Below are 24,328 nucleotides of genomic sequence, written 5' to 3'. Positions count from 1 at the left end.
AAGTGCACAAAAATGACAATTTTCCTGATTTCATTTGCTTTACAATTTCCTGATTTATTCAGATTTTTCATTCACTGGGCGTCACCTATGTCTGCGAAAAAATAAATATGTATAAAAAGTTGAAAAATTTGAGACCGTTATAACAGAGGGAAAGAGGCAGGGTGTGTTATCTTTTGCAAGAATGAGCTGCCGTGTCTTCCTGCGCTTAATGTCACATATAAATTTTTTCCTTTATAATTTAATCTCGCACATACTTATATACATACACACACATAAAAATACAGAATGAAACGATGCATGGCTGCGTACGTGCATATATCGCTTGAATTTCAAGTGCTTCAGCTTTTGCATGCGTATGCATATGTTTACGGGGAAGGGCGTTCCATACCAAAATGGACGGAGTTCACACTTCATGACTTTGATTTGTCTCAAATTGTTAGGGTTGATGTAGATAAACATAGATAATAAATAAATATGAATTTTGAGCTTGATTGATATATTTTTAAAAACTTTACAGCACAAAAGCAAAAACAAATCGATTTAAAAGTTTTCCAAATATCTCGAAAACAGGGTGAGGAAAAAATTCAAAAAAAATCACACGAATGTGTGTGATCAATATTCTCTATGAAAAGAAATATTAAAAAATTTTTTCCTTAAAAAACTTTTCACCTCATATATGTAATACTCCTATATTGGCAGTAAGAGCTAGTACCGTCAGAAAGCACTACAGTACAGATGTATCAATAAACACGTACGAAAGAAAAGAAACACATACGTTTATAAATAAACATGTACACAACACATATACAAAAACGGCACTCAAGTACACAATACATTGACAAAAACGGTACTAGACTGTCTCGCTTTGATTTCGGAATGCTTACACGTTGAGAAGTTAGCTTACTGCCAATATAGAAGTATTACATATATGTTTCACACACATATTTTTTTATGAAAAAAATTAGTTTTTAAAATATGCCACCACGAAAGAAAATTTAACAAATTATTATCGTAGCTATGGTAACTAATTTATTTTATCAAATTATCTCTATGTATTTTCAAGATAAAAAAAATTTAATTTTTATTTTCATAGAGAATTTTGATGTGTGTATGTATGATTTTTTTCAAATTTTTTCCTCGTCCCATTCTCGAGATATTTGGAAAACTATTAAATCGATTTTTTATACCCGAGCGCACTTGTGCACAAGGGTATATTAATTTTGTTCACATAACGGTTGTTTGTAACAGCCAAAACGAATCGAGATAGATATAGACAAATGTATACATAAATGATCAGGATGAAAAAAAAAATCGATTAAGCCATGTCTGTCTGTCCGTCCGTCTGTCAGTCTGTCCGTCTGTCCGTCCGTCCGTGTACACGATAACTCGAGCAAAAATTGAGATATCTTATCGAAACTTGGTACGTGGACTTCTTTTAGGCGTAGGACGGATGGTATTGAAAATGGGCGAAATCGAACAATAACCACGCCTACCTCCCATATAACGGTAATTTTCAGAAATACGAAAACTGCGATATTTTAGTAACTACTAAAGATAATTCACTCAAAATTGATATTTACAATGAGTTTTAGACGAAAAATAAGAATATTATAGATTTTTGGAAAATGGGCGTAGCCACGCCCACTTATGGTTACATGCGAATAGCTTGGTAACCGCTGCACCAATTTCTTCCAAACTTGGCACAGTTGTTGGTCCTGGTACAAAATACCAAATGGCCGAAAACTTTTAAAATCGGACAATAACCACGCCCACATCCCATATAACGGTAATTTAGAAAAATACGAAATCCTCGATAAATCAGTAAATATTAAAGCTAATTTTTTCAAAATTGATGGGTGCAACAATTCTTAACAAAGAAATATGTTTGTGATAAAATTTCGGAAAATGGGCGTGGCACCGCCCCCTTATGATCACATATATGTGTCTCGGTAACCGTTCTACCAATTTGTATCAAACTCGGTGTGGTTATTGTGCTTGCCACACAAAAGAAAAACGTTGAAAATTATTGAAATCGGACTAAAATTACGGCCGCTTTTCATATAACGGTAAATTTCAGAAATGCTTGAAACTGCAATATTTCGAAATTGAAGGATGCTAATTTACTCAAAATTGATACACCCCGGCTTACCATCTAGCGGTAGGTTTCAGAAAGGTGAAAAAACATATATTTAATACTTGCGCTGGGTATTTAATGTTCGGCTCCGCCCGAACTTAGACTTTCTTACTTGGTTTTGTTTGCTCTTTATTATACTAGAATTTATTAAGCTATAAAACTGCATACCAAAAATTATTCTAGAAATTAATTTTTATAATTTTTTACCAAGTCTGAAATTTTAATTTATATGGTATATATTTGCTAGATAAAAAGCTATGCTTCAAAACTGTTAAAAATGTTGATGTGCTATCTTTTGCCGCTGGGTGTATCTTTGACCTTTGATCATTATTTATAGAATTTTGGGGTTAGATTAGGTTTTATTGGGCTAGCTAGCCACCGTGAGTAGTCACAGAGACCAAACTACGACCAAATTTTATACTCCGGAATCATGGAAAATATTTAAGATCATCGAAGCATTATTTGCAAACTGGAACAATTTATTATATCCCATTAAAGGATGAACACCTTCAAAAGATGTGGTCATAGCCCACTTGTGTGAAGCTGTTTTAGAAATTTGAGGTAATAGCAAAAATATTGTGCTCTAAAAACAAACTGTGTGAATACGACAAGTTTTGGTCAATCAAAGTTCGTAGTGCTCAAAAAATAGAAATTAATTAATACATACATTTTTTCACTACGATTGCAAGTTTCTTCGAAGATATTAGTCCTACATAATGTGGTATAAGGACCTTTTTTGTAGAGAATCGAAGTAAGCTAAGAATACATTTTTTTAGCACTTGAACTTTGATGGACTTGGGCCAGTCTAAGACATTGAGTTTATAGCATTATGAACCATATTTATGCTTTTACCCATCGAAATTCTAAAGAATCGGATTTTCGGCCCACGCTTTTTATACACCATATAGTAGCCAAGGGATATAAGGAGCATTTTAAAATTGCCATTTAAGCCTTCCTACATCGTCCATTATAAATTCCTCAAAAAAAAACAAAGAAGTATCATTTTATGGTGTCATGGACTCGAAAATAGGTCAGAATATGACCGAATGATTCAAGTTCCAAGGAAGCTTATTATTTTGAATGTGTTTCCAAGTTTTTAAAAGTTTGCATGCAGATCTTTAAAGTCCACATTCCGATATCAGAGTTCTGGAGATTATAGAATTTTATTTTTAAAGTACTTAGCTCAGCATATATATTTTTGTGGGAACCACAGAAAATTCCTACCTCTATGGACCACTTGAAAAAACAGCAACGTTATTTTAAGAGCCACCCTAACTTAGGCATAAGTGTATGTATATATGTATATGTGTGCATTTATATGATTCTTAGCGGTCCTATCCAACTTTTTCTTACCTCAATCAGTTTTAATTCATTTTATATGCTTTATTCTTCCATGTCTTTGCATTGCCAACACACACACACACACGCGCGTCCAGATATGACCTGTTAGCTGGTGTTACACGTGCCGAAGCATTTTTCTCCTTCAATTCCGGCGACGTACAGTATGGTATTGAGGCGGATCGTCGTTCGAAAATACTGAAAGCCTATGTACGAAATACATACACGTACCATCTGAATGAAATATTCGCGACGATTGTTAATGAGTACACGGATTGGGAGCGACCGGTACAGCATCCAATTAATATACGGTAAGCGTTTTAAATATGTAAATATATTTGTATGGATGTATGTATATATATAGGTATGCATGTACAGACAAAAGGGCAACAAGCTTTACACAAAGTAAGACATACCCACATACGTAGGTAAAATGGTAAAACGAAGGTAAGCAGACTTGTCTGTGAGTTATGCAAGATGTGAAAAAGCGTAAAACGGCATTAATGTAATGTAATTCTTCTTAGCATACTATATTCATATACATATGTATATGTGTATGTATGAAAGTAAGGGGATTTGTAAAGTAAAATCATCGTAAATCTTTTGAGTATAAAAATGTTGGATTATGAAAAGCGAGATAATGAGACGGTGAACCGTTTTAATGTCTTTAAATTTTTTTTTACATTTTTTATTTAATATACACACTGTATATTTCATTATAAATGTGGCTTGCAATACTAAAAGTTCATCGTAAACGTTATACGTTTGTGCATCTTTATTGAATCACTCAATCATAACTTGATGACTTTTAAGCTGTCTCTTTTATGCCTTCGTCACTGAAGATATGTGCAGCACAAGAATATGCAAAATATTTTTTAACTGATTTTACGGCATTTATTAGATTTTTTCAGTTGAAACCTTTATACATTTCTGCTAACAACAAAAGCACGTCGCAAAGCCCGTATCACGAAATTCCAATGGGATGAAAGCAACTACGTTTTAGAAAAAGCACTTATCTCGTTTAAGGCTTTCAATTTACTGGGGCCTCTTTTCTTTTAAAAACTAACAAAATGTTTGTTTGTATGTCCTTTAAAAGAAGCATTGCTCGAGGGAGGCTATCGATCTTTCAGCACAATTATTTCTGAGTACTTTGTATGTGTTGATATTAGCAAGACTATAAAATTCTGTAAATTGTTGTAAGGATTAGGAAAAGCTATTTTTAACTCTGGCAAAGTAGTGTATCTTGGGCTGATTCTTGACAGAAAGATATAGTGGATATTCAAAGGGTTTGAAAGTCAGCAGTTCCTTAAGCTAGAGTATTAACAAAAAGCAATGTAAAGCCAATAAAGTGGTTTCCAGTTGTCGGCAGGAGAGGATCTCTAAATAAGACTATTATTGTTAAGTAGTTGAAACGCGTTGTGTCCAAATTGATTACTCCCCTTTCAAGGGAAATAGAGAGAGAGAGAGATAGATTGAGGGGTTGTGACACGTGAAAGCTGGTCCAGGTAAACCCATTAACGTATGACTCAATTGGACACTCAGATTATTTTCCTTAAAACGTATTTGTAGATATGGCTCTATTCCATCTAATATGCTAAGTGAGCAGCGAAAATGGTATACCGGAATTTTTTTGATACCACACAATCGGTAACTGCTAAGCTATGTATATCAGTATACCAGAATTTATGATAGCGGCTAGCGGCTGCGGTACACCTTTGGGAAAAAGACCTTGCCCACACGATATTCATCATTCCATGAATAGTCAAAGCTTATTTCAATCTTCCTCTTTTTGTTGAGACCAACTCGAGGGTACCTCTTGGGCAAACAATTTCCTATACCTTTATGGCTTAGTGCCCATAAAAGTCTGACTAACAAGAAATAAGATGCAACTGAAATAGAGGTAAAGTATTACCCACTAATTTTAAAAGCCCTGTGAGCGTGGTTTGGTTATTAAAGTTGAGATATATCGTTTTGACTTGCCGACGCCGCCCAGTTTAGCCACCTATCGATTGCCAATCCATGTAGAAATTCATGCGTGTCTTTTTCCAACTACTTCCTGCCCCGTCCACTAACTTCTCCAAGCATTGTTAGTGTAGAAAGAGCTTGTTTAGATCCACTCCAGTTAGTAAAGCCCTCCAGCAATAAAATATGGTCAAAATACAAGCCTGCAACTGTTTAAAATACGGTATTTTCCCACCAGCGTTTTTTTCTCTAGTCTAGTTCACCATGGGAAAAGCCAAAGAAATAAAAATAAATATTATTTATTCAACTATAGATTCAAAGCGCCAGGATATAACTTTAGTAGAGCGATACTTTTCATTAACTAAATGCCCCCTAAATCTGTAAAAAGTCATTAATACACATAGACATTTGCATTATAAGTTTGTATTGCGAATGAAGAAAAAAATTCAAACATCAAGGCCTGTCTGCTGCCCTCAAGAAAAACGAAAAATACATATAAAATGAGGCACAAGAAATAGTAAAGAAATTTTCTTCTATCTAGAAAAAAAGGCTCATACATTTAAATACTTCTTCAAGAGAATTTAGAGCAACAGCAAAGCACTTTTTCAAGAAACAGAAATACTGAACAACATTTCTTCTGATTTTTCTTGTGAACTGCGGATAACCCTTTAACGATGATAGCCGATCGTATTTATTCATTGTTTCGTATGGCCAAATTAAAATGTGCAATATTTTTTAGCAGGAAATAAATAATGTTACTCATACGCCATGTACGAGTACAGCCATGTAAGCCAGGCGTATGAGTAAGATTATTTCTTGATCCTATTTCATACAAAATACGAATGCACCTTTTTATTTGACTACTCAAAACGATGGATTAATAACGTCACTTCCCATTTATCCTTAGGGTCATTTTTGATCCTGAGAAACTTAACGGTTTTTTGGATTAAACAAAATGTTTGGAGCTGATTTATTGATAATTGTTTAGTATTTGTCATTTTTATTCACATTTAACACATATTACAGGTTTATCGCGGCGTTGCTTCGACAAAGACTTATTCCACCCAAAACCCAATTAAAATTTAATGTCGCTCCATTATGTGAAAATAGCGTCCTTTGTGACCCTTGGGTCCAATTGGTAACAATAGCCAAAAAATATTTCAATTACAATGTAAAATTCCATGTTAAACAAAATATTATTTTTTAGTTAAATAAAGTAAAAGAAAATTGTATTTATGAGACCTAAGGCATGTGAGAAAATCGGATTCAAAATTTAAAAAGGGTAAATTTTGACCTTAAGGACTAATAAGGGTTAAGGGGCCATCAATTACTTTATAAATGGCATTGCCTGGATTGAGCTATTTTCCAAATTTCCAACTGCGATGCTGTCGAATTCAGAAGAAGAATTAGAAGCCGACAAAACAAGTGGCTTAAACTGGGACACGTCGACATAAAAGAAATCTGCTATAAAAACACGTCGGACATAGGCCACGACGATTGTATTGAGTTTTATATGTAGTGAAATTGTTTTGTGGCCCAACGGAAACATTTTAGTTTTTCATATATATTTTCTCTAGTTGTAACGAAAATTTAAACACCTAGTCTAGAACTCCAAATATCACTAGTGTCGTTCCGCGAATGTTTTCCAAAAATGTTGTGCCCGCTAAAGGGTTAAGAACTATTGCTGGATGCATAAAAATACCACAACTAAAGCCGACGAAAGATATACAATGTAACGCGCTGAACAACTAGCAGCAAACCTTGTTAACTGTGGTCAACATATAAAACAGAAAAAAATTATATCTCACTTGCTACGTTAATATTATACTTATAGTTGTGTTTGCATTTTTTTTACTAAAATTCCCGGAATTCAAATACAAAAAAAAACAAAAACTCCATGTAAAAATATTCAGTAAAAGCCACTTGCCTGATAACAAAAACGAGGTAATTAATTTAAAATTGTCGCTTGCATGTCAGTTACTCATTTGACACAATGCATTATTGGTGAGTTGTCGGTTTCCTAGTTGACCTTCACCAAGCATTGTATCAAATTTTTGAACAGAAAACCGCCAACTGTGTATAACAAAATTTGCAAACTATACAGACAGAGCGTTTATTTTTATACACCTAAATAAAGTTGTACACATCTGCACATACATATGTATGTATTTGCATAGCTATGTATGTAAATAATACAAAAAATTAGTTTTGTAATAAAGTATCGACTACTGATAACAAAATTACATTGATTGAATTGCATCAGTAATTCTCTGAAGCCGTCTAAAAACTCGTATTAAAACAAATTGCTACTGATAATTCAAAACCTATTTGTCGCTTCCAATTTGTTATCCACTGGAAAACATCAAATAACATTGCAGTAAATCTATTTATTTAAATGAATTTTTTTCTGCGTAACAACACAATTTTCGGCGGCCAACCATTGGCTTTCGAAAATGTATCATAGGTTACAAACATAAAAATACCAATTTAAATGCATGCGCGAAATAAATCTGTTTGAATAATGTATTTAAATGAGATGAACTGAATAAATTTGATAACCGGAAGGCAAGATAAAAAAAATAAATAAATTAAAAAAATCATTTTATATCAAACTTACATGGAATTACTGAAATCCCAACTGGAAATTAATATAAGTTATAGTATCGATACTAGCTCTGATAAGAAACCTGAGGCAAATTATTTAGATGGAAGGCCAACATTCCTTCTGTCCAGCAACGCGTTATTGTGGGATGCTTCATACAAATTGGATGGACATTTCTAATAACTGCTTTAAACAAGTAAGTTAGAAAAATAGTGGCCGCCTGGCGGAGCATTTTCAATAAGTGACCTTTAGTTAGATCATAGCCTTTCTTTGGTTTAAGATTACTAACTGCTATTTTTACTTCAGCTTTGACGAGTTTTTTTACGGGTGAATTAATTCACCGCCCACTGTAGCGTTGATTTCATTTGTTATACCGACAGGGGGTTCTATACATGATACAAAAATAGGAAGGTAGAACCGCTGAGAGGAATTTTTCATATTCTTGACGTTTGCAAGCATTTTAATTTTAAAATTTTACGCACAAACTCACACACACATTCTTATTTTCAATCTCAAACAAAAACAACTTTGAACAATTCTTTTTTTCTACTCTCAATTTTATATGATTTTAAAATGTTGGCAAACTTCAAAAAAAAAAATCATGGCCGACGAATTGAGAGAACGGTTTTACCTTACTATGTTTTTATCATGGTTCTATATATGTTTTTTGGGATAGGAACAGATTTTAAGTATATGGAAAAAGTGGTTGTTTTTTTAAACCGCTTTTAGCCCAGTTATTAGTGTCAATTAGGGCGGGCCAAATAGGCATCTGAAAAACTGTAATTTTATACCGAAAAAATATAGTCCCCTTTTTTATTTTGAAATCAAAAGAATAATTAGAGGATGCTCAAAGTTGTCCATGTATTTTATAAGTTGTATGGTATACAAGTAGAATACTTGGAAATCAATGTTTTTTGATCAGAACAACCTATTTCTCTTTAGAAGACTCCCCATAATATTACTCCATTGTTCACTTAACCATTTTTTGATAGCAACTAGATTTTGTAGGTCCCCCAGAAAACCTGAAAATGCATTGGGGACCCATAAACAATTTTTAGTATTAAAAAATAGTTAAATAAAATTTTAGATATTATTATTGGAAGACTTCTGAAGAGAACCGATCGAAAAAATTGATTTTCAAGAATTCAATACCATTTGAAATGCTATACATGCCAAATTTTTTCTGAGCGCTTTGAGCAACCTCTAAAAATTATTTGATTTCACAATAAAAAATATGGGTAAATTTGTTTTCGGTATGGGAAAATCGTAGGGGGTGAGAGCATTCAAATTGAGAACAAAATTTTTTTTTTTACCACTCTAATGTCCATTCTTAGGGCAGATTGAGTTAGCATTCGCCTCCCAAACTTACTTGCTACCTTCCATGGAGAGTAACCAGTTGCTGCAGTTGCATGAATACTGTTAAGATAATTGTATATTCAATGATTCGCCGTAACTCTAAAAACGATGACCTCATATCATGGTTGTACTTTGACCCTAAATCTTTGTTATTTAGTTTAATGCAATCACAAAGTGTTCAGGGCATATCTAATTTTAACAACTTTTTAATTAACTTTAATTTTAACATATATGTCATAAGTGTGTATTCATATAAATTGGTTACCTTTGAAATATCCGGTATGATTTAATGTTGGACACAAGCGCAGCAGATGCAGCACTTTGTGGATATACCAAATACTTATGTAGCTCAAAAATGTTATAATTCACATAATTTGTTAAAATATTCCGAAATTTTGCTCTTTACCACGTACATAATTGTCGTCAATCGAAAATATGCCTCAACCTGTGTGCCACGTAGCTACGGAATTTTGTATTAATACATTTTTGTATACGAAGAACAATACATAAAAGCTGATTTAATTAAAATGCAAATTTGATTAACACACGACATACAACTACACAACTGAAACTGTAAAATTGCACATACATATGTACACATACATATGTACACATGTATATCCCTACACAATGTATGAATAATAAAATTTAACGCCTATGGCTCATATCGGAGTAAAATTAACTCGTTAACTTATCGATAAGCTTTTCTAGCAAATTTGGTTAAACGCTTGATGGCGAAGACCTCAATTTTTGTTGAAAAAAGTCTAATTTTTTTTTTTTTTCTCAACTAATACCTACATATCTTAAAATTTAAAACAATTGTAAAAACTAAGGTATTTTCATAACTGAACCATTTTTTTAATAGAATTTTAGCCATTTTCATTATTTTTATACCCGAGCGCACTTGTGCACAAGGGTATATTAATTTTGTTCACATAACGGTTGCTTGTAACAGCCAGAACGAATCGAGATAGATATAGACAAATGTATACATAAATGATCAGAATTAAAAAAGAAATCGATTAAGCCATGTCTGTCTGTCCGTCCGTCTGTCCGTCTGTCCGTCCGTCCGTGTACACGATAACTCGAGCAAAAATTGAGATATCTCAACGAAATTTGGTATGTAGGTTTCTGTTAATCCAAGGTAGGTTGGTATTGAAAATGGGCGAAATCGGACAATAACCACGCCCACTTCCCATATAACGGTAATTTCCAGAAATACGAAAACTGCGATATTTTAGTAACTACTGAAAATAATTCACTCAAAATTGATATTTACAATAATTTTTAGATGAAAAATAAGAATATTATAAATTTTTGGAAAATGGGCGTAGCCACGCCCACTTATGGTTACATGTGTATATCTTGGTAACCGCTGCACCAATTTCTTCCAAACTTGGCACAGTTGTTAGCCTTCGCACAACATACCAAATGGCCGAAAATTTTTAAAATCGCTCAATAACCACGTCCACCTCCCATATAACGGTAATTTAGAGAAATACATAATCTTCGATAAATCAGTAAATATTGAAGCTAATTTATTCAAAATTGATGCTTGCAACAATTCTTTACCAAGAAATACGTTTATGGTAAAATTTTGGAAAATGGGCGTGGCACCGCCCACTTATGATCACATATAAGTATATCGGTAACCGTTCTACCAATTTGTACCAAACTCGGCGTGGTTATTGTGCTTGCCACATATAAGCAAAACGTTGAAAATTATTGAAATCGGACTAATCATATAACGGTAAATTTCAGAAATGCTTGAAACTTCAATATTTCGAAATTGAAGGATGCTAATTTACTCAAAATTGATACACCCCGGCTTACCATCTAGCGGATGGTTTCGGAAAGGGGAAAAAACATATATTTAATACTTGCGCCGGGTATTTAATGTTCGGCTCCGCCCGAACTTAGACTTTCTTACTTGTTTTGTATTGTAGTTAGTTCTTAATGCTGACTTTACACCAGACAACCATTGAAGCTATAAGGGCATGTTGCTTCGAGCATTGCCTCGTTGAATTTCATTTCGTCCGCCGTCGGTGTAGAGAGAGAGATTGCTTATTTATCGGCCACTCTGCCTCTCCCCCACTCTCTTCTGTATAGGATTTTTAGTAGTATGTTTTTGAAGCTGATACAGTCGGTACTTTGTCGTGGTTGTATTTCGTTGATGATCATTCGGCATCTTGCAGCAATCTCAACGGACATTCATTTACGGTCTCTAAGGAGAAAAACAACCCCAATGTTGAATCCTTGTCATGTTTAAAACTTTATTAGACTTCGTATTGAAAGGTTTTTGGGGTTGCTGATTAAGAATCTGAACTCAGTTCTTAAAAATTCAAAATGGCGGATAAATAAGACGGGTGTTTTTTTTAAATCATCAAATTTTTATGTAATTTGATATCCAAAGGTGCTTTGAGTGGCTGACTATAAAACTTAGTCCAAAAAATATACCCTAAAATCCATACACCATATTGTATCCGCCATTCTGAGTTTATAAGAATCGACTTCAGATTCAGACCCTTCTACATATACGAAGTTTAGTAATTTTTGGAAATTCGCATGGAATATTCTATTGGCCGATTCAACATAGGGGTTGTTAGGGACATATTTTTAAAGTCTGAGAGGTATTGTCGCAGACTGCAGTTATTTCAGTACATTATATTACCGTTGTTCGAGCGAAAACGATGATAGATACGCACATTTAATTTCGGAAAGTTACACCCTAATGTACATATGTTTATATAAATAGTAACTGAGTAACAATGAAAATTTGAATTTGGCTGCTGACTCTGGATAAAGTTTGTTATTAGTAATTTATCTGATACACGCCCCTTTCTGTGCAACTAACCTAATATTTAAACTTGCTGGAAACCCCGTAATATGCTGCTTAATACTAAGCATTAGCAGTTTAGTTAGTAATTTAAATACCATCTAAACAAGAAAGAAAGCAATCACAATAAAAGAAACTCACTGACTCAACTCAAGTGCAAGTTTAGCACTTTGATTATCGCTATTAGATGCTGTAGCAAAATAAAATTATTACGATGATGTAAGTAGATGGCTGAAACGCGTATCTTACTTTCTGAAAAATTTTACTAGTATTCTCTTTTATTTCACCATTTCGAATTGCTCGCTTTTATTATCTTAAGCCAAGCGTGCATTTTCGGTGTTGTTGCAACATCGCCGCAATTGCGTAATGTGGCCTTGAGTTCAGCTGAGGTAATTGAAAATTCAAATGCATTGACGCTGGCTACAATGCTGGCAAATCATTATGTGGTTTAAAGCTAAGCGTATTTGGAGTGCTCTTAAACTTACTAGGCAACAACCAGAGCAGTCAGCAGGCGCATGTTGCGCAACAAGCCACACGCTGCAGCGCGCTGTGGCAAAAAGCAGACACATCAGCCCCAGACTGTGCTATGTACACTACCACTATGGCGCTTAATGCAAATTGAAAATTCGCCACAGTTGCCCCACATTACAATACTTACCCACACACACACATACACACACACACACATACATATGAGCACACTCACTTCTACTACTACTACTACTGAGATACGTTTTTAAAAGCGCATTTTTACTATTCTCTCAAATGCAACGCTGATGAGCATATTTTCATGCAAAATCTAGAAACTGCATCCCTAACTCACAAACCAGCAGTAGTAAAGATGCAAATACTACAAACATACATTACTTTTACACACAAACGCACAACAAAACACAGTTTGTTATATGCATAATATTTCACCCTCAACATTACCATCACAACTGCAACAACTGCATTTAACGTTAAGTAGTTATGCGTTTTAGTATCCACATTTGCCCGCACTTGTGTTGGGTGGTAAAATTTTTATGCATTTCTTTTCCTTTCTTCTATTTCAGCGATGAAACCCTTGAGGCGCTTAGTGATGCTCAGGTTGTGGCACCGGCTGCACAAACCGTCGACCTACACTCAGCGGATCACCGAAATTCATATTTGTATGTCTTTGACTATCAGACCAGATATGGAGATTATCCTCAGGTAAGCATTATGTTATACTATTCGGAGGGTTTTATATCCGCTACAATGATAAGCACCGTTTACAAAAATACAAAATCACATTTTCCCGCTTTTTATAATCGAAACTGTATGGTGGAAACTGTGTTCTAATATCTATTTGATACACAAAAAATGATCGCGGCTGTATTTTTTGCTGATATATGACATACATATGTTCCATTTAGTTAAACAATATAAGAATATTGTAGTATTTACCACAAAAACGTATATTTTCTATAAAATATCATAACTCAGAACAAAAAATATTCGCTATTAGAGATTTGGGTTGATTGTAGTTCAAAGTGTCTCTTTCCCGGTAAAAAAGTTTGAGAGAAAAAAAATACACTTTTTGAGAAATTAAATTTAAAAAAAAATATGCACTTTTTGTTTATTGTTAAATAAACAATTTTAATAATGAAAATCAATAATTATATCATTCTATCTTGAAGTGACAAGAATTACTGACATTTGAGTAAAAACATTGTTGGAATCTTTTAAATTTTGACAAAGTTATGGGCATTTTAAAAAAACATTGTCACTGTCAATTCGAATAATCGATTTTTGCCTGAAAAACAAAATCGCGTTTAATTCGGCCGAAAAATTTTTCCGAGCCAAAAGAAAAAAATACGTGTCTCATTATTTGGACCAACAAACAATGTATTTGAGTTTGGTCGAAATTAAAAATCATGCTCGTACCTGACCGGTTGTCTGAAAATGGAAAGCATCTATGGAATTACAAAATTGGTCGAGATTAGCAGTCTACTTTTGTTCATTTTGTTCCATTTTGGTTTAAATCACCTGACCAATGGCATCACTGCTATTTTGACTTCAGTTTTTATCTGGCTAGCGGTGCGTTCCTAATATAAAGCGTTTCAAATAATTTTCCTCAACCAAAGCTATATAATATTTGGCGTCTTTATGTGTCCGCTTTTTTAACTTTCGATATTGTGTGATACATTTTAAAACCACCGACCTAAAAACATGGACTTTTAGACTTGTGATAAAGTTTTTCGAAAAATTAGCTACTTCGAATCGGTTAGAAAACAGCTATAAACGCATCATTCATTTGACGCGAAGTCAACAGCAGTTGGTTTTCTTTATACACTCCGTTTTAAATTTTTATGATAATATATTTGAATTATTGTTTGCTTATATTTTGATAAACTGCACTAATTAATTATAAGACCGATTTTTAATGAAGGAAGCAGATTTTGTTTATACATAGATATAAAGATTTCTCTAACGTGTTTTAATAAAACTTTTTTAAACTAGCCTAAAGTCGGATTAAAGGGATTGACAATAAAGTAAACTTTTAAAGAAAACAAAACAAAATAGTCGAGTTATATATAGCTTCTGCAAATGGTGGAAAAATTTATTTAGATGTTTTGTTGCATGTCTGCGAATAATCCCTTACCTAGCCGCCGTGCCCTCTCAAGCTGTGCTAGTCATTTTAAGCTTTGTTTCTATTTTTCCACACTTAAAAATTCTTCTATGCTCACATTTTCTATTACACATTTTTAAACTTCTTCGAGCGTAAACATCTTTCATATTTCTTCATTACCACAGCATGCAGTTTTTTTGCTAATAGGCATTTTGCTTGCCACAGAAATTCATAACTGCCGCATTGCAAAGATTTGTTTACAAGCGGTGGTTAGCAGGCAAACATGCTAACATGATTCTATGTACAAATCTACACACTTTTTAATATGCAAATGTATGTATATAGCTAAGGGCCATTTTCTCAAATAACCTGTAACTTTAAAGCTCACTTTATATTTAAAGATTGCATTAAAATTTATGATTGTGCCTAAAGTAAAGCATCTTATTATCCGTTTTAAATTGGTTTACTACCAAGAAACATACATACGCCAAAAACCGATAATAGCAATGCTTAACTTTAGACATAGCTTTATTTTGAATCCAACTTTTAAATATAAAGTGAGCTTTAAAGTAAAAGGTTACTTCAGAAAACGGCCCTAAGTGTCTTTATGTTAACAAATTGCACAACTTGCATGCAAAAAACAAGTCGAGAAGCATATTGACGCATGAATGCGCATACATACAAACATACTCGTACTTTAATATGAACATTAGTTTGTATACTTGCGATATATGGGCCAATGCGGTAAACATGCAAACAACTTATGTTGGCAATTATCTGCAATACCAGACGCTTGGAAAAAGGCTCAAGGCAAGCCAAGTGCATGAATGACACTAGAAGCCACCCTAGAGAGAGAGAGCCTAAGTCAAGTCAAAGCTAAAGTAAGGCAATCGGAGCTCTGAAGCATCATACCAGTCAAATAAATGGTACTGATGTGATCTGATGCGATGGCAAAGCGAAGCTCATCATAGGCACTCATGGGTTGGCAAATATGTATGTAGGTATAATAGGAATAGGTACATATACACATACGCATCGCACACCATCTGCAAGAGTGACACAACTCAAAATAGCACGTTCGTCATATGGGCAAGGGAGACTTTATTTTTGGTTTTTTTCTTCAACAAATTATAACACAAATTTTATCCAGCTTTTGCTTAAAGATAAATAAAATCTCTGCATACATTTTTAGCACATAATGACAAAAATGTCAAATTTAGAGTTGTGTGACTTTTGGAGATCGTGTGCGATATGTACTTATGTGAAAGATTATAGGTATGCAAAGTTGCATGCATATGTACGTGAACAGTACGCTTTAATATGTATTTTGGTATTTACCCTGCAGTAAGATGACGAACTGATCGATAAATACTCTAGCTGACTAACTGGTGTAACCGGACGTGAAGGCTGACTAGTTTATTAACTATTTTTAAACATACCGATGGTCCTCTGTAATAGTGAAACAACTCATAAATCAAAAAAAAAAAAAATCAACTACTACATAAGACGAATGGCAGGTTCCTCTGGTTGTAGGGGATTTCACAGAAGGAGGCGTTCCCACTCTCCATCCGATTGCGGGCTTATGGCAAGGATGACATTGGGCCACTCCACCAGCTCCTTTTCATCCTGATTTCCAGGGTTGTTGCCACATGTCTCGAGAAGCCTGAGGCGGCTCTCCGCTTCCGTTGCCCCTTCACGGCCGGACGAACATTTTTCCTAGCCCTGGAACAGCTGGGGGAAGGATTTGATGCCGCAGCCCTTTGAGACTTAAGGACTCCTCGCTTGGCGTTAGGCTCATTCGCTGCCGTGGCCGCAATGGGCTCATTAGTGCTGGGTGCCTTCATAGCCGCTCGTACTGTTAAACTACCATCCGGGGGTTTGTCCACAGCCGCCTTGGACATGGAGGACCGACAAGCTATTTCTACTGGCAGTTCAGGCCTGCTCTGCTCCTCAGTATTCGGTACATTTGGTCCGCGAGGGATACGTTTGAGTCGTTGATAATAGCGGAGGGACTTTGAGGCTTGCCCGAAGAAGTTGGCCGTGAAGGCCCCCTTGGAACCGCAAATCAATCAATCAATCAATCAACCCGTTAGAAAACAGTAGAAAAGGCTCCTTTATGCAAATCATCCAATGGGCACGGTGACGCGTGACACCTTGGATTAGGAGGAGAGGATAGAATCGACACACTCTGGGATATATTCATAGTGTTCTGCGGAAACAGAGACACCTCTTAAAGGAAGCGATAACTCGCACCAAGGTCTGTATTGGGGAGTGGCTTGACACACAGCATAATCTAAATATGTGCTGTGTTACATTTCATCCACACCCTGTTATTCACTCGACCCCAACGAACAATGTTAGTCCTTTCAAAAATCGTCAAAATATTAATTAGATCTTGGGAAAAAAACCATATGACAGTCCTCCTCAGGAAAGCGATTCGTACGAAATGCCTGGTTTGATGAAACCCATAGTAACCTCAGCCATTTACTTTATTTTCACAACTTTTCTTCGAAATGGATGATTCTTCAAAATGCCTACAGGGTGTCCACAATTCGAGATACTGAAGCTCGGATATTGAAGAAAAAGTGTGCCTATTCAAGTGAATGTGGGTATCTATAGTTGAGTTTTAAACCAAACTTTCGAGCTGTTGAGTACTAGTAGCTTTCACTGTGTGGAATTTACGTAAATGCATTCCAAGTATACGATATATTTACATACTGTATGTACATATGTATTCTACAAACATATATATTTCCAAACACATTCAGATGTAGCCATTTGTAAGGGCTCACTGCTTCATGGCTACCACGTTCGTATGAGTAATCATACATACTAATTTCAACGTATGTGTGCATCTATTTGCTATGGTAGTTTCACAGCGTTTCTGTATTTTTCAGAAACACAAGAACGTATGTAAGCATGTTTGAATATAAATTTTCAGTCGAGAATTGCAATTTAATACCAGCTGTCAATAGAGAAAAGTGGCAATAATAATTGGGGGAGTAGCACTCTTCATTCTGTCTGTCGTTGCAGCAATCAGTGCACTAAGCCTGCCAGTTATTGATCAGCCATACAATCAATCACTAAAAACGTCAATATGTCATTTAGTTCGTTAGTTAGCTGCACAAGTTTCGTTTTTCTGACGGTTCGTTGGTTGGCAGTTCGGTAAGCGTGTTTTGTGGTGAACGGCCTTTTTGGCTTATTTTTGATAATTTGGTAATGATCTTTGGCAACTGCTGATTTATTGTATATACCTAGGCTTGTATGTACCTTCCATTCATCCTTTCGGAAGAACAGTCCTCCTTTGCCACGAAATGCTTTCCGTCGTCCCCAACAAGTAAAAAGTCCTCCTTAAAAGCTGGACACTCCTTTTTTATTATTTACTGTTTAGAAATGAAGTTAGTAAATTACTTTCGAAAATAGAAAATATAAAAGAGAAATCTTAAACTGACAACCATTTCAACAAACTGGCACTACCATAGCTTAATCAATGGTTCGATTTTACTGAAAAGTGTTGGTTAACAAAAATTTCGAAATTTTCTTTAAATTCCCAATATTTCTACTTTCGATGAATTGGAAGAAAAGTTGCCTTATTTAAAGGATATTTAAGATAATCTAAACATATAAGTAAACTCTTTCAGTTTTTTCCAAGCAGTACAAACTTGAAGAAAAAAATATCTTACCTCTTTTGCATTCCATGCAGTAGTGCATTTGCCGAAAGTCCTTTTTCGAACATGTATGCAAAGTGTGGTGGGAAAATAAGTCGGTGCTCTACTAAATTAATAAGAAGCGAGTTAAAAATCTTTATATAAATACGCCACAAGAAAATTTTGCAAGCCCTTTTCTGAAGGCACCGTTCGCTTGATTTCAATTAAACATACACATATAACTTCCTCTAATCCAGAAATGTTAATCCCGATACATAGGAGGCGTGACATCTGACATATAGACTAAAATGTGAAAACCACTATATCTCTAAAGCCAATTACTGAAACTGAAACTTAGCACAAATTCACAGATTGTAAATACCTTACTTTCGGCGAAAAGTGGTAGATTTTGGAAAACGGGGCGTGGCACCTCCCATACAAACTGAAATTCTCCTATCGCTTTTCTCTGCAACCGCTTTAGGATAACGTCCTGAAATTTGACACAGCAACATGTGTTATCATTACCGAACTTATAGCGAAAAGTGATGTGTACTCGGAATGGGGATGAGGCACCTCGCATACAAAATTCAATTTCCATATCGCTTATATCTGGGAGCACCTATGAGAAGGTAATAGAATTTGATACACCTATATCTATATATGTACATATAAAATGGCAAGAATAATTCAATTGGAACCATTTTCTACCAGATTTCGAAATCGCGTTGAATGATTGTTATTTTGTGTAATAATTTTTGAAAGGCTCAGTGTGTTTGTCTTCCGTTAGGTGTCGCAGGGATTGAGGGTAGAGATAGGCATGGCACTTAATATTAAGTCCCGATCCCGCCCATTCCTAAATTAAATTTTTAGCTTCCGAACCCACTCATCCCGACATTTTTTCATAACTTACCGCGGGCCCGGGGGCCCCGAGATCTATCTCTAAAAAATTTCGCATGTCTTTCAAATTAATTTTAAATAAAAAAAAAATTGTATGAAAGATCTGGCTTTCACCGATTATTTTTTTTGCTGCGCTGTTCGTTATCGTCTCAATTAAACATAAAACGTGCATATTTCATAAACATTTTTTAAAGAAGATTTTCTTTGCTGAGGTTGCGGTTTTATCGAGAGTATCTGGAAAGAATTTTGGTCCCATTCCGTCCGTAAAATTTTTCCCAGACCTTCCTGTTCCTGTGTTCTGTGGGTCCCGATATCCCGTGCCCATCTCTATTTGAGAGATATCCATAAAATTTATGGTCAGATTTGCTTCATCTTTAGAACCCGTATAAAACCGCCGTTAGATAAGGAATTATTATATTTTATTTACACCTTCGAGGTACCTAATCTCCATTGATTATGATGAAAAGAAAGAGGAGTTTATGCACATATTGGCAATTTAATTTTAACCTTTCAAGGAGCTCCTCGGATCAGTATAATTGAGGTTCCTCTCTTGGCATAATTTCGAAAGTTACCAAGAAATTTGGTTTTAAGTTTTCCTATAAATTCGCTATAAATTTTGGTGGTAGATATTATATACATATCGTTATTTTAATACAGAAAGGTCCTATCTCACATACATATGTAGTCGCTGAAATGTAAAAAGCCGTTACTAATTAAAAATCGAAATTTCCCGTTTTCATTGATTGTGATGCACTTCATCGGATTACAAGTCCCCGCATCATTTTAAGCTCCAACCCATTTATGAAATAAATGTTGGAGATGACTCTCGATTTTTTTAAATGCAATCTAATTATATTAATTATCATGCAAAGCAAAAAAATTAAACCTTATTGGCACCCAAAATGTCCTTGCTATGTTTTCGACGTATAACTACTATTTTTTCTTATTACATTTCATTCTCCATTTCAGCGCCAAGGCTGCATACATGGCGAAGACCTGCCCTATATATTCGGTGCACCACTGGTTGGTGGCTTCAGCCATTTTACACGAAATTACACGAAAACCGAAATAAATCTCTCCGAAATTGTAATGCTATATTGGTCGAATTTCGTGCGAACTGGGTGAGTAAAAGAGCAATAAAATACATTCAATATATTTACCTATAAACATACAAATCACAAAGAGCGCTTGGATGAGGATCAAACCAAATGAATTTTGCGCACATCGAAATTAGAAAATGTCAAAATCCATTTGTTGTTTTTCCTTTGAAACTCCGCATAAAATGTCTTTGAGCACCACAAATAAAAAATAGTTTTATTATTCCAAAATACTAGTTTTAAAATTTTGTTTGTCCTGTCCTAATTAAAAAAAATAATAATAATAATCATTCGAATTTTGTTCATAATCTTTCTCTTAGCAATCCAAATGAGCAAATGGAAGGCGATCATCCGAATAGTCGACAAGAGCGCAGTCGTTACAAGACAATCGAGTGGACTGCATATGAGAGCGTGCATAAAAAATATTTGAATTTCGGTAAGTTTAGAGGCGAAGTCATTTTACTAACACACAGTCCAAATTTTCAATTTGGGTAATGGTTTTTGGTGCCAGTATGTTTCGTTTGAAATAAAGCAGAGATAAACAGCAAACCTTTTATCAGAAAAAAAATGAAAATTATATTAAAAGGAATTTTTATATTCTGAATTGCCAGCGTCAATAAACTATTGGCCTTTTTTGTATAAAAGATCCTTAGAAGTAAAAATACTTCACAAAAATAAAGGAGAGCTTATCAACAACCAACTAGTTATTACAATCACGCAACAATGCCGAAAAAATCCAAAAATCTCGAAACCACCAGAAAAATTTCGAAAATGCTGAAATATTCTCAAAATCTTCGAAAAATAGTCCATGAAAAAACACAAAGCAAAATCCCAAAAAAAATATTTTTAATACTTTCAAAAATGTCCTGAAGAAGTCATGAAGTGTTCCAAGAACCTCGAAACCTAACGAAATTCAGAAAAGTACAGAAACATCTCGAAAAAATTACGATAGCTCCAAAAACTTTCGAAAGATCCAAAATATAAAACAAAAGGACTCGCGAAAGTTTCAAAAAAAAAAATTATGCACGCAAAAAGTCTACAAAAAGTTTCAACGAATTCTGAAGGAATTTTCAAGGAACCCAAAAAGTCTTGAAATGTCAAGAAAATCAAAATCCCTAATAAGAAAAAAGTGCTGTAGAAAAGTGCGGAAATATTACTGAAATATTCCAAAAATATATATCGAACGAATATTCGAAAACACTGAAACAATTAGAAAGGTTCAAAAATTATCCAACTATCCTGAAAAATAAAGCAAAGAAATAAAAAAAAAACATACTCAAAAGTTCTTAACAAAAAAACACGGAAAAATCCTGAAAGGTTTCGAAAGAATCCAGAAAAATGTTCCAATAAATCTCAAAATACCTGGAAAAATAAAACAAGAAAGGTCTTGTTAGCTCCCGAAGAAATTTGGAAATGTAAAAAAATATAAAAAAAATGAAAACAGTGAAAAATTCGGAAAAATAAGGTACGAAACAATCCAGAAATGTCGGGAGAAAATCCGGAAAAAGTTTTGAAGGTTCAAAAATCTCTCGAAAGATTCCAAAAAAAATTCAACAGAAATGAATTGTCTATAAGAGTCCCAAAAAATAATAAATAAAAAAAAATCAGCTAGAAAAGTCCAAAAAATTTAAGAAGTATTTATACCTAAAAAATATTTAAAAGTGCAGAAAAGTATTGAACAAATTCGCTGCGTATACAAAAAAAAAATCCCAAAGTTAGAAAAAATCCCGAAAAAACGAAAAAACGACCGAAAACTTCCCAAGAAAATAAAAATCGGAAAATCCTTAAAAATTGTGACAAATTACCAATGAGCCAAAAAAATACTCGAAAGATCCCGAACAGTAAAACAGAAAAAAAGTCCCGAATAATTACGGACAAATCCTGTTAAATTCCGAAGATATAAAAAACTTGCGTAGATTCGGAAAAATATAAGAGTAAAAGATGCGGAAAAGTTGGCAAAATAATAAAACCTCCAAAAAATAAAACACGACTAAGGTAGTAGAAGTTCCGAAAAAATTTTCCGAAAATACACTAAAAAGCCTTCGGAAATTTTGAGATACCTCGAAGAAACGTTTAAAATTAAAAGAGCAAGGACATATCATACCATCCTAAAAAATGTCGCTAGTTACAGATTAAAAATATAGACAGCTATATTTGTGAAGTGCTTAGCATTCTTGTGCGGACATATAAATATTTTGACAAAAATCCCAATATAAATAAAACATATGTATCTACATATACATATGTATATATATTAAGGACCATCACTAGAAAAAAATATTAATTTCCTCTATATCTACTAAATACATACCTTCGATATTTTTAAAAATAAAAAAATTTATTCAAGATTATTCATTGTTTTTAGTTTTATCCTCGGCTCCATCAGCAATCACTTTGTAAATAGTTTACAAACCCACGCTTCTTTTCGTTTCAGATACAAAACCAAAGCTTAAAAATCACTATCGCGCGCATCGCTTATCCTTCTGGTTGAATCTCATTCCCGACCTGCATAAGCCAGGCGGTGATAACGTGCCTGCCGCACATCATCAACTACTCGACGATTCAGATGATGAAGTGGACAATAATATTGCAAGCGACGCAACGATAAAACCACTTAACCCACCCTATTCACCGCATGCCGGCACTGCTGCACTTGGCAACTTCACGCTTTTCACCAATCAAGTATTCTCGCTGCTCAATCTCTCATCGCCCTCATCGGCACGCAACGCTTCGCGTTATGGTGGCAAAATATACGCAGGCGATGACGCTGGCGAAGCGCATGCGGCGGGCAGTGGAGCGCCACCCGATGCACAAGACGGCTTTGCGGCCTACTCAACAGCCTTGAGCGTGACAATAGCCATCGGTTGTTCACTGCTCATACTCAACGTGCTCATATTTGCAGGTGTTTACTATCAACGCGACAAGACACGCCTTAGTGAACCGCGCGCACAAACAAAACTGAAGCGGCAGGAAAACGGACAAATGCCAAATAATATCTGCGGGGATCTCGAAACGCTTACTATACACACAAAAAGTGATCCGGCAACAATACTCTCACATCATCATGCGCTGCAACATCAACACCAATTGCCGCCACCCGAATTTGCGGACATACCACATCGTGCGCCGCCACCACCGAAGCATTTGAAGTCGCTGCAGGATGCGGCTGGTGGCATGAATGCGGGTGGCGCACTCAATGCGACGGGCAGCGGCATGGGTGGTGGTGGAATTATTGCTGCTAGTATGAGTGGCAGCAATGGGGCGGGTGGTGGAAGTGGTGGCGGTGGTGGTGGTGGTGGTGGTGCTGGTGGTATAGGACCAGGTAGTAGTGGGAGCAGCGTTAGTGGCGGTGGCGCTGGCAATATGATGGGTCTCATGCCACCGCCACATGCACTCCAAGTAATGGGCAATCAGTGTGGTACACTAACTAAGAAGAGTTGTATGAAACAAACGCAACAACAGCAACAACAACAAATGATTGTTACGCATCAGCAACATTTGCAGAATCATCATAATCAGAGTATGACGACGGCGTTGATGGGTGGAGGAGGTGGTGGTGGCGGTGGCGGTGGCATCAGCGGCCCACCACCCCCTTCAGTATCAAGCGCTCAGGCGCATCCACATGCACATGCGCAGCAGCAACAGCAACAGCACCATCAGCAGCAGCAGCAACACCAACAACAACAGCAAGCACAACTACAACAAACCCAACAACATCCGCTAATGGATGAATTGCGAGTGTGACATTAATTGACGGTGCGTTTCAAATGTGATCTCTAGCGGTGATTAAATGAATGTGAATGTGATTGTGATTGTAATGACGATAGCGGTGATGATGATGATGATGATGGTGATGATGACGATGA

The 24,328-nt window shown here is 35.3% G+C and overlaps 1 protein-coding gene across 1 annotated transcript in view; it reads left to right on the top strand.

Annotated features, from left to right (window-relative positions):
• LOC118741429 (neuroligin-4, X-linked-like) overlaps positions 1-24,322 on the top strand; it is a 130,922-nt gene extending 106,600 nt beyond the window's left edge. The window contains exons 5-9 of the mRNA XM_036473436.1: positions 3,571-3,783; positions 13,284-13,422; positions 20,335-20,486; positions 20,783-20,898; positions 22,897-24,322. Of these exons, the coding sequence (XP_036329329.1) occupies positions 3,571-3,783; positions 13,284-13,422; positions 20,335-20,486; positions 20,783-20,898; positions 22,897-24,206 (1,930 nt within the window). The 3' untranslated portion in view covers positions 24,207-24,322. The remainder of the gene's footprint in view (positions 1-3,570; positions 3,784-13,283; positions 13,423-20,334; positions 20,487-20,782; positions 20,899-22,896) is intronic.
• The last annotated feature ends 6 nt before the right edge of the window (positions 24,323-24,328 follow it).

Source organism: Rhagoletis pomonella, unplaced genomic scaffold (genome assembly GCF_013731165.1).
Source record: "Rhagoletis pomonella isolate Grant_MI unplaced genomic scaffold, Rhpom_1.0 Rhpom_scaffold_00001, whole genome shotgun sequence".
In the NCBI taxonomy this organism is placed as follows: Eukaryota; Metazoa; Arthropoda; class Insecta; order Diptera; family Tephritidae; genus Rhagoletis; species Rhagoletis pomonella.
The sequence above is the reverse complement of the archived record's forward strand: the minus strand, read 5'-3'. Positions and strand labels throughout refer to the sequence as shown.